The following is a 12000-nucleotide window of genomic DNA, read 5'->3' on the forward strand; positions in this document are numbered from 1 at the left end:
TTCTGTTAACTATTACATAAATACATAATTAACATAATTAGTAAACTAATTTAGTTAAGAGAAAACTAGATTTTAGTCATATTTTCCAAAAAAATTTTATGACGTCATTTCGATAACTTACAAACATGTAAATGATATGAAAGATATTTACACTGTACTCAAAATAAAACAGTCATTGTAATACATAAATATATATAGTCCTAATTAGGGGATTGTTTTTCATGCAATTAATTATCTTCTAATCTTGGAATTTCTTCTTAGATATTCTATTTGATTTTCCCGTTCTGCAGTTTTGCAATTTAAAGCTTAAATATTGGTTTAAAACTTTTTTTGTATTTGCTACAACTCTTTCGTCGTAATTTCAACAATAATACTTCTAACCTTCTAATTCATTTATTCTAAATACTGTTGGCGCAAATAGGATGAACTAACAATCGTGAATCTAAATAACTTTTTTAGCAAGTTAATGTTTGAAACGCATGAACATTTCACGCATCAACATTTGTTATTAACAAAATCATTCAAGTATTTTAAAGTTCATTTAAGTTCTCATCTCATTTTTGGCACGCTTTTTGTGTCTTGACTCAAGTCTCACAAGACAATCAAGGTTTTTAAAAAGGTTAGTTTTATATATATATATATATATATATGTGTATATATATGTATGTATATATATATATATATAATATATATATGTTTACATACATATATATATTATATATATATATATATATACATACATATATATACACATATATATATATATAATATATATATATATATATATATATTATATATATATATGTATATATATATATATATAATATATATATGTATGTATATATATATATATATATTATATATATATTGTTAATTCATAACTATAACCTGATTTATTTAATGCCTCTTCATAACACTTAATCGCTTTGTCGAATATTTTCTCACTGGATGAAGGTCTTGATAATTGCGTTACATTGAAATGGGTATTTGCTTAACTATATTCGGATGATGGTTTGATTCCTTATGTATATAGTTTATTTGATTCTCTGGCTTGCTATAGGGTTTATAAGTGGAATTGTTTAGGCTCAAAGTGATATGCAGGTTGTTAACAATTTTCAAGTTGCATTTGATGGTATTACTTAATCCAAATTCTTTAAACATTTTGTGATTGTTTTCTTAAATCTTTCTGATTCTAGACCACTTAGATTTTTAAAGACCGCCGAACCATCGTCTCTGTAAATACCTATAAATTTTTTATTATAAACGGATGACAGCTTATCTAACAGAAATAGACCCACTAATTCACAAACTTTAGCCCCATCAAATGCAGCCATCGCTACATCAAATAGACCGCATCCTTTTTTCATCCATGTCTCATTTCTATGAAACAGAAGAGGTTTTCTAGAGTGCTAGATAATTCTTTTTTCTTCAGCTTTAATACAAATGTATTTCTCAGCAAAGGACATCACTATTTTCAGCAGCTCTTCACTAATTGATCGATGAAAATCGTTAATATCGAAAATGACGAATTTTTGTAGTTTCTTATCCTGAATTCTTTTGAACCAATCGATTATTTTCTGCCTGTTTTTCTATTGATTTAGATATAACGTGCTCCTTATCTTATTGTTTATTTTGTCTAAGATAGATTTGCTTATTTTTTTCAACTCGTTTTTTGCAGGATAAATTAACCGTGCGCTAGGGTTAAAGGATTAGTTAGCCGTACACTAGTGGTCTTTAAGTGTTATTAAAGCGCTAGTTTCCCGATTAATATGCATCTTGTTTAATTCAGCTGTGCCTGTCATAATTTCTTTACCTTCGGCATATATTCTGTTCTTAATATTATTATCAGCCTATCTGTAACTTGTTGTAATGGAGTTATTGATCAGCTTTTTGTACTTATCTTTCTTTAATCTATACAAATTAGATGACTTATCTGAATGTGTCATTGTAAGCGTTGAATTTCTCATGTTTTTTATGTCCTTTTTTATTTTTTATTGAAATGTGCTGCGTACCTTTCGAAATTTTATGTTTATCGCTACTTTAACTAGTTGCTTTTCAAGAGCAACTATTTCCCACCAAAAGTGAAGGAAATAGTTGCTCTTGAAAAGCAACTAGTTAAAGAGAGAGAGAGAGAGAGAGAGAGAGAGAGAGAGAGAGAGGCTTGATAGTTACTCAAAGGGATTGTTTTGTTTGGCTTAAATTTCATTTTATGTTTATGGTACTAAATCAGTAAAAGTAGTTATGTTTGTTGTATTTTATGCATAGGAAATTACAAAAACTGATATAAGTCCTTTTAACTAATAAAGTAATTATTCGAATGCTTACATCTTGCAAGCGCTACAAAGCTAGGGTGTGTATGGTGCTGTCGGTATTTCACTTACTATAATCTTCTATTACTTGAATTAGTTCCTGAATTACAGTTTTCTTCTTAGTCGTACAAAAGTTAAAATTCGACATTATAGCAAATGAAAGTTCAACAGTTTTTTTTACTCACTGTCAGTGATTATTCTATGTACATATTTTGAATTTACTCTGGAGAGTCATTTTTGGATTATGGATTGTTTTTCAATAAGAAACTCGTATCATAGTATCATTACTGTATGTCTCTGACGCATTACTTGATATGTTTAGCTGTACAACTTTTTTCCTCGACAAAAAACTTGTTGGAAAACATCGCAACTGGAATGAGAGAGAACTTAAAATCCATGGTTTCATAAACATAAACTAAATAATGTTAATATCTATGAAATTCCTTAGCTCCTTATTTTATGAGCTGGATGTTCTATTGGAAGAGTAAAAGTAGGTGTTTAAAGAAGCGTTCGGCTTTTTTAAAGTTTAGTAAGTGCCACAACTTTAAACTAATAGCAACGCAATTTTTTTGAATTACTACTATTTTTGATTACTAAGTTCCTTATAACACATGTATATAAAAAAACATTTTTTCCCTGGCACGAAGTTTAAAAGCAGCTTTTAATTAATTTAAGGGTGCTAAATTTAAATCTGAGCTATATTTTCTTTATCACATCTCGTTTTTGTGCAATAGGGTAAGTAATGGATATGCGGACAAGTGCAAATTGCGTAGGTCAATTATAATTTTAATGGAATTAAAAGAGACTCTATTTCCTCCATCAGATAAACCATTGATTTCCGCAATTCGCACATGTCCGCATCCGTTACATATCCGTATTTATCATTATTAGAAATACAGCAGAGAATTAGGTGAAAAACGAATGACCTAAGCGATAGACTTTGGCATCTGGCATTAAGAAAGTCATCAATAATCATTTAGTGGATAGGAAAAACATTGTCTTTCCTCCCTTGCACATGAAACTTAGATTGATGAAGCACTTCGTAAAAGCTCTTGACCCCAGTGGACAATTCTTCAGTTATATATGTTCAAATTTCCTAGTCTTAATGAAGAGAAGAAAAAGGCTGGAATATTTGATGGACTTCAAATAAGAACACTTATGAGAGATCCAAATATTATCACATCAATGAATGAGACAGAAAAAAAAGAGCTTGATATGCATTTTGTAATGTGGTGCAGAATATTTAGGTAGTAAGAAAGCAGACAACTATAAAGAAATTGTGGAAAAACTACTAATGAGCCAGCAAGATCTTGGATGTAGAATGCGTATGAAGATTCACTATTTACACAGTCATTTGGAAAATTTTCTGGAGAAACTTCAAGATGTGAGCTTGGAAAAATTGGAGCGTTTTCATCAAGATGTTAAAGTAATGGAAAAACGGTATGAAAGCCGGTGGGACTCACATATGATGTCAGATAACTGCTGGAGCTTAATGAGAGATAACTCAGACGCTGTAAATTATAGATTAGCCAAGAAAAAAAAACGTTCACATAACTGCCATTTGCCATTAATATGTGCACCTTATATGTGTTTGTGTATCTTTGTTTTTTCTTCTTTAATTAAGTTACTATATTTGATTGCTGTACATGGATTTTATAATCTTCGTTATTCCTTGATTAAGAATATACAAAATGAAACTTTCGTTTTATAGGCGATGAGCAATTTTCTTTAAAGATTGGTAAATTATGTTGCTTTTATTATTTATTTAGCTATCTATCCTTTTTTGCATATCAGAAAAAGTAAATCTAGGCTTTTTTTAAAATAGTTTTGAAAATTAGGAGCCGAGAGTTCCAATTAAATAACGGAAATTAATTTTTATCGTAGTAAACAAAATTGTTTCTTTTAGCTACAATGTTCACGCTTACCTTGATTACTTTCCTTGTTGGAATAGCAACGACTACTGGAAAACGAATGCCGCATAAGAGTTCTGCTCAGCAGTACAACGCTGCTCATAGGACAACATCTAACCAGATTCCATTATCCAATAAGTTTGATTCATTCATGAAAAATGTCAAAGAGGTTTGTACAAACGAACTTTTTCTAATTCTTAACTTAGGTTATCAAAATTAAAAAGAAATAACAGCAGAATGTTGTTTTGAAATGATAAACTCGTCATTAGTTCTTTATACTTGTATAGCACTATGTTGATAGTTTATTTGTGGATATGAAAATATGGGAACAAGGTGGTATAAAAACAGTTTTTATAAAAAACGGTCGATGGTAAACTTGATGAGGAGTTGATTGTAAAATTTTTTATTAAGTCAGTTGTTAAATAATTAATTACCTCCTAAAATTAGCCTCCAATATAAGCTTGATAAAGTTAACAAAGACTAGCAGTCTCAAAGTTCTTACTTCAGTGATCTGATAAGTATACCAAACCACTTCCAAACCAAACTATCTTCAAGAAACTATGTCTTGTTGGAATTATTTTACGAAGCTTGACAGAGAAGAGGATAGAATCTTTGGCTCTGACATGAAATCAGGATTTGCTGAGTACAATAAGTGCAAAAAGGTGATTAAGGTGTCTCAAGGTACCACCAGTGGAATTAAAGCTCACTTATAGTAAGTGTTTTACTGTAATTTAGTATAATTTATCCCAGTATTTTTGCGTAAATGCGGTAAAAAAAAGCGCGAAAACCTGAGTTTCTGAGTAAAATGCGACATTTTTTAATGAAAAAAATATATTTTGAATTACTCAAGACCCATCACTGAGTCTTGTGATTCATGTATTTACTTTTTATGAACTATCTACTATTGAGATATTGTAATTCACATCCTTTTTAACATTTATAATTCCGCTATTTTCTTTCGAATCCTACCACTCACTATCTTTTTACCAGATACAAAAAGCTGATATTAAAAACAAATAGGCTGATAAGTCCAGTACCAAAAGAGGATATTTACAACATTTTACCGTTTCTGGCAGAATGTAAGCAAAGCTCTGATTCCTGGTCTTCTGAAAAATAGGTGACCATGCATAAAGTTCAAAAAGATATATTAAATCTCCACTTGCTTTGCAAAAGAACCTTGAATGACGTTGAAGAGCGTGGCCCTCAAGTTGCAGAATGCCTATACAACTTCATGGCAGAATTTGAAAAAAGTCTACCCAATAATGACATTTCAGTTAAATACTGTAATGTGTGTTCACTCCTGCACCCATATTATAAAGGATATACACTCAATTGTTGCCTTATTTAAGAACTCTTAAAGCTGTCTTAAACTGGTCTAAACTGAAACACTAAAACATCTTAAAGTTGTCTTATTTAACACGTATTAAAGACGGCTTAAAAAGACGTGTGTGTAAATATATATATATATATGTATATATATATATATATATATATATATATATATATATATATATATATATATATATATATATATATATATATATATATATATATATATATATATATATATATATATATATATATATACAAATATATATATGTATATATCAGTAAAAAAAAAGGGGTAAATTGATATCAAAAAATATTGATATCAAAAACTTCATTTATTTTATTCGGACCGGAGAAAGCTCGTCGACAAATATTTTTGCACCTGATAAACAATAGAAAAAAAAGGGAAGTTTTTTTACCTGCGGCTTGAGATATATACATCACAAGGCAAGTTTGTACCTGGTACTAAGAAAAACCAAATTGAGACCGTAAGGTTTTCTCAAAAACATTCATAATATGAGATTTTTGAACCTAATATTTAAAATATACAATTTATCCATGAAAATCTTGTTGTGCATCTTTTCATATTTGAATAGTTATATTAAATATTAAATATCTCGAAAAAGTGAAAAATGTGAAACTGGATGAGTTAGTGAACATACCATAGATTCGATTGTGACGTAATCTCAATTATACTATTCTAAACAAATTTTTAAATGTCCATCAAATATGAAATTTGAATACGAGAGATATTATTATCTGAAAGCGAATATTAAAAGATACATTAAACTTTAGCTCTAAGGATGGTCTGGGGAAAGTTTTATTCTTTTACACATAAACGCCTTTCTAAAAAAAGTCTAAAAGAGTGTGATTTACAATTTTTTTCGAAATTTTTGACTTCATCACTAAACTATATCTCCGAAGCACTGTGACATATTTTTCTTATCTAATGTGTGTCTAATAAAAATCCATGATCAAATATAGTATTTTAAAATGTAATATTTTTTTATTTTTGACCATCTGATTCCATACTGTGCATAACATTTTTACTCAATAATTTATAAAACCTCAAGCAAAAAAATGGCGGGAAATAAAAAATCATAACACTTAAAATTTTCGAAATTATTATATTACTAAAGTATGAATTAAATTCTTTAGTTAGCTCCATTAATCAGAGAAGATCTTAAGTTTATTGTGCTACATGTAATGGTTTTTTTTTCAAAACAGTATATTTTTAAATACATTCTTGCAATCTACATTTTATTTGTGTTATTTTATCATATAAACCTTAACTAAGATAATATGTCATCTTTAGCAAGCAGGCCATATCAAGACCACTGCGCAGAATAAATATACAAAACTTGACTCAAAGTTAAACCCTTTTCGTGAGGAACTGAAAAAGACAGAAATAAAAGTCAAAGGCCAAGTTGAAAAAAGTGAAAAGCTAAGTGGTGAGTTTTTTTGATAAAGTTTTATATATACATATATATATATATATATATATATATATATATATATATATATATATATATATATATATATATATATATATATATATATATATATATATATATATATATGTTATGTAATAAAATTTTTGTATATTAATTGTATAAATATAATTAATTCAGCTTTAATCCATGACCCTTTTATCTTGGCCAAAATACAATAAAATTTACTTTCTATTGCACATCTTTCAAAGTTTTTCTGATGGGGACAAGCAAGAATAGTGGCTTTTTTTGATTTTTTTGGCACAAATGATTGGTTGTAAGCTAAGTGCTGCAGTATCTCCCTGTTGGGAGCTGACAGCCTTTTTTATCTGAGACAGTTAGTATGCTGTTTCTTTTACTAGTGGTTGCATCTCTTCTATCCTCAGTAGCAGATGTAATTCGCTGATGTCCTGATAATTTCCGATTGACAACACTTCCAACTTCTTCCTTCTTTTTCATGCTGAATTCTGTTGAAGTAGAAACTTTAACTTTTCTTTGCAATTTGCCCAATTGAATATTTTTCTTGCCACAATGTAAATATTGGATTGTCTTGCTACTGATAATTTGCGTTTTCTTTATTACTACTTTTTTTTTTTTTAATATCAACTTTCTTAAAAATGACAAAGTTACAATTATTATTAAACTTCACTCTGGCAAAGCTTTACCATAGAGTTGGTTGCGAAAAAAAAAGAAAAAGAAAAGAAATAAAAAGTTTAGCTAAATTTTTAAACATAAGGGATTCATTATAAAACTATTTATTACCTTTTATGGCTGGCTTTGCTTCTTTGATAATAAATAGTTTTTTTAGACCTTAGTGTTCTTTCACTTCCTGTTTTCTGACTACACTTTTCATATATATTTAAATTAATTTATTTAGTTTTTGTTATTATAAAAAATCCAATTTAAAATAATTATTGCAAAATAATTAACTACTATAACAAATGAAATATTCCATTGTTCTTTGAGCTACTATAGCTGGGTCTCATCAAATTCCTACCTCATAGAAATTACTAAATTTTTTTTGTAGCTTTACATTATTAACCAAAAAAATAAAAAGTATATGTTCTGGACATAAATTTGGTAAATATATTATCAAATATTGGAATTAATTCAATTCAAAATACAAAAAGAAAAATTTTTTTTAAAAAAAACTATGATACCATATATTTTTACTCAAATAAATAGGTAAAAATAAACATTCCAGAAAGAAAAATTATTTTTCATTTAACTTCCCCCCCTGGACCTGTGAAATCAACTGTTTTTGAGAAAAATTTTTCTGACAAAAGTGCTTGGGGGAGGAGGAGGGGGGGAGGAGAGAGGATTAAGTGGTCCAGTTGAACTCAAATTTTTTGGGAGTTGTTTTTTTAATATCTGACCCAAATCTAGAGTGTATGGAATTCTAGATATGAAAATTTCCTCAAATTGACTACCCCTGATATATGTGTGTGTATATGTGTTATATATATATATATATATATATATATATATATATATATATATATATATATATATATATATATATATATATAAACACATATACACACACAAGTTTAAAGATTGAAAGTTTAATTTGAAGTTAATGTAATGGTCCAGGTAGTGTTAAAAAAATAGTTCAATTGGGCAAGAAATGAAGTTAACCCTTTCATGCGCTGGGTTGTTTTATAACAACAAATAAAACTGAGCTTCCCCAATTCAAATGGTGCATTCTAGCCGATTGAAAACAATATTATTTTATAAAAGGGAGTTTAAAAAGGCTGTAGAAAAAGTCTACTTTAACATTTCATAGTACCCCTGTCATTTTGTAGATGATTTTTTATGGGTTATGTTAATTATGGAAAAATAATTGGTGCATGAAAGGGTTAAATATTTTATAATCTTAAATTGAAAAATATAACATCCTTTTACTAAAAATTAATTTGATTTCAAAAATACTAAAAGCCTCAAAACATTTAATGTAAACAAATATAAATATTCTGTTGCTGAAAATTGAAGAGCTCCATTTTCTTTCTTCTTTTTTTTTTTCTTTTTTTACTCTTTTCCCTATTAGATTGGATGGATAACTAATCAAGAAGAAAAACTTAATTGCAAAAGTAACTAACTTGCAAGATAATCAGATTCTATGATTTCTTAACTTTAAAGTCATTTAAAAGATTGGACTTTTGAAGTTTAAAACATAAATATTTAAAAAATACATTTAAGAGACTTCATGATATATTTTATTATAAGACATAATTTTTTTTTGTTTCATTAATTGTTTTTGATTCATGAAGAATATAGAATAATATAGTTTTAAAAAATCTTAAAAGTAAATATTTTTGTGATGTTTTATTAAATTTATTTTTTATAGCTGCTATTGAAAAAGTTGGTGGTTCTTCAGTTAAGTTAGTAAGTGGTATAGTAAATGGGAAATGGCAGGATATGATAATTGGTGCACTTGGTATAATTGGTGGTTTGGCCGCTTTGGCTGGTCCGGTGGGAGCTCTTATTTCATCTATATTGAGCGTAATATCAATGATATTTGGTTTGTTTGGAGGATCACAAGGTATTACAATCTTTATGTATCTATAAACAAAAATGTTTACTTTTAGTATTGTATTTAATAGGACAGTGCAGCAGTATTTTTAATTTTTAATTTTTTTCAAAAGTACGTTGCAGTTAGAAAAAAATCAAAAGTAAACTTTTGAAAATTCATAATAAATAAAAAACAAGCTACATAAGTTAGTTCAAAACTCATAATATATGTCAAAACTTATAAATTAATCTATAAAGCTGTTCATTAAACATTTACAAAAAAAAGTTTCTATGGTTCTTAGAATGCCACAAATCAGGTATAAATTATAAATTTATATCTCTAATCTAAAAAAAAAAAATTCAATATATCTATGTATTTATATTTATAGAAGCAGAAGAAAGTCAAGAAGCCATGCTGAAGCGAGTTATCGATGAAGCTCTAACTAAAGCCCGTGCTGAAGAATTGAAAGCAGATGGTGAAGGTTTGAAGAAGCTGATAATGTCTATTCGAAATTCCATTAACCAATTTCGTGAAACTGAAAATGTATCTCAAGCACAAGCAAATGAGATATATAATCAAGTTTTTACAGTATGTGTATAATATTTTTAATCAAATATCCAAAATTAAACATTTCAAACCAAATGTTTAAAATTAAGTTTAAAATTTTTACTTTTCAGATTTAAACAGAGTCTAAAATGATTTCAGAGCCCCCTTTTTTTTTTTGTTTTTTTTTTTTTTTTTTTTTTTTTTTTTTTTTTTTTTTTTTTAGGGTTTGACCTTCTTTGGAAAATTGAAGTATGAAATTAATAAATACTGCGATTGCTCAGTTCCTGATACTGATAATAAAATTACAGAAATTGATAAGAAAAAACTAACAGAAGCCAGAACAAAGTCCAATAGATGTTTAGAGTTCATCAATCTGTACTCTGATCTCTCCATATATCGCCTGTTACTTATTATTGATATGGCTAGTCTTTTCAGTTCTGTAGGTTTAAACACAACTTCAAACAATCTTTTATCGCTTACTGAAAAAGAAAAAGTTTCCGACAAAGATGTTATTATGTTCTTATTTGATCCAATCAATAACCAGTAAGTTTTATTTGGATTTATTATTCAGTGCATGGTTTGGTTTTCATAATGTGTTGCAAAATGCTTCTGTGTTAAAACTTATTGCTGGAATAAGCTATTGTGAATTTGTAAAAACAATGTTTATAATTTTCTTTTAGGCTTAAAATTTAATTATAGGCTTATTAAACTACCCCACTGATATTGAACTGATAAATAAGTTGAGAGCAAATTATTGATCATTATATCAGCCAAATAATTTTTTTTTTTTCATTTATTTTTTTGTTTCAGCTAAATGCTAGTGAAAACATCAAATTTAATTAAGAGTTAAGGAATGGGGAGGGGGGTGAGTAAACTAGCAATCATTTTGAGAACAAATGTTAAAAACACATTTAACTTTGGCAGCCTAAAAATATATTTCACATTGGCAAATAATGCAATTTCAGCAATAACAAAGTTTAAACCAAGTTTTATTAGTCCAGATGGTAAAAATGAGAATCAATCATAGATTATCATAGGATCAATCAAAGAATTTCAGAGGATCAATCAAAGACTATCATAGGATTATTCATAGGCTAAAATGAGAATTAGATAGTTAAATCATAGTTAAAGTGTTTTTTTATATGCAATCAATTGCACATAAAAATATGCAAAAAAATTTAACACTAATTTACTAACAGATGCTCCTTGTCCAACATTGGACAGTGGACTAATGTTATGTGCACCAATTATCATATCCTGCCATTTCCCATTTACTATACCACTCACTAACTTATTCAAAGAACTGCCAACTTTTTCAATAGTAACTATAAGATAAAACAAAATATAGCATGAGTAATTATTTACCTCTTTTAAAAATACACCTTTTTGCGTACTCTTCAATTTATGCCTTATGATAAAATATATCATGCAGTCTCTTAAGCATATTTTTTACATAACACATTGTTTTAACACAAATAGTAAACATAAGCAAACTACATTTTCTGAATCATTAAAAGTACATAATTCTTTGTGTAACTTATTTATAACTCTTTGTATGATTTGTGTTTTCATTTATCATAGCTGAATTAAATAATTATTTTTTTATAAATAATGATCACAACAGAAAATAATCTGACTTTATTTTTATTACTTTGAGTAAGTCCTATTTTAAACTTAACTGAAGAACCACCACCTTTTTCAATAGCAGCTATAAAAAAAAAATGTAATAAGACATCACAAAAATATTTACTTTTAAGATTTTTTAAAACTATATTATTCTATATTCTTCATGAATCAAAAACAGTTTATGAAACAAAAAAAACTTATGTCTTATAATAAAATATATCATGAAGTCTCTTAAATGTATTTTTTAAATATTTATGTTGTATATCTTTTTATATGTA

At 27.6% G+C, this 12000-nt stretch overlaps 1 protein-coding gene across 2 annotated transcripts in view; it reads left to right on the forward strand.

Annotated features, from left to right (window-relative positions):
* The first annotated feature begins 527 nt into the window (after positions 1 to 527).
* Positions 528 to 12000, forward strand: part of LOC149880339 (uncharacterized) — a 42573-nt gene continuing 31100 nt past the window's right edge. The window contains exons 1-7 of one of the 2 annotated variants that reach the window (XM_090070157.1): positions 538 to 619; positions 4021 to 4047; positions 4216 to 4388; positions 6864 to 6999; positions 9386 to 9580; positions 9939 to 10138; positions 10320 to 10639. In XM_090070157.1, the coding sequence (XP_089926283.1) occupies positions 4221 to 4388; positions 6864 to 6999; positions 9386 to 9580; positions 9939 to 10138; positions 10320 to 10639 (1019 nt within the window). In that variant the 5' untranslated portion in view covers positions 538 to 619; positions 4021 to 4047; positions 4216 to 4220. Of the gene's footprint in view, positions 620 to 4020; positions 4048 to 4215; positions 4389 to 6863; positions 7000 to 9385; positions 9581 to 9938; positions 10139 to 10319; positions 10640 to 12000 lie in introns of both variants that reach the window. The other variant, XM_090070158.1, reaches the window with a different exon arrangement.

The sequence above is a fragment of the Hydra viridissima genome, unplaced genomic scaffold (assembly GCF_058129835.1).
Source record: "Hydra viridissima isolate aposymbiotic clone 2 unplaced genomic scaffold, HvirCarnegie_v1 scaffold_13, whole genome shotgun sequence".
NCBI classification, from domain to species: Eukaryota; Metazoa; Cnidaria; class Hydrozoa; order Anthoathecata; family Hydridae; genus Hydra; species Hydra viridissima.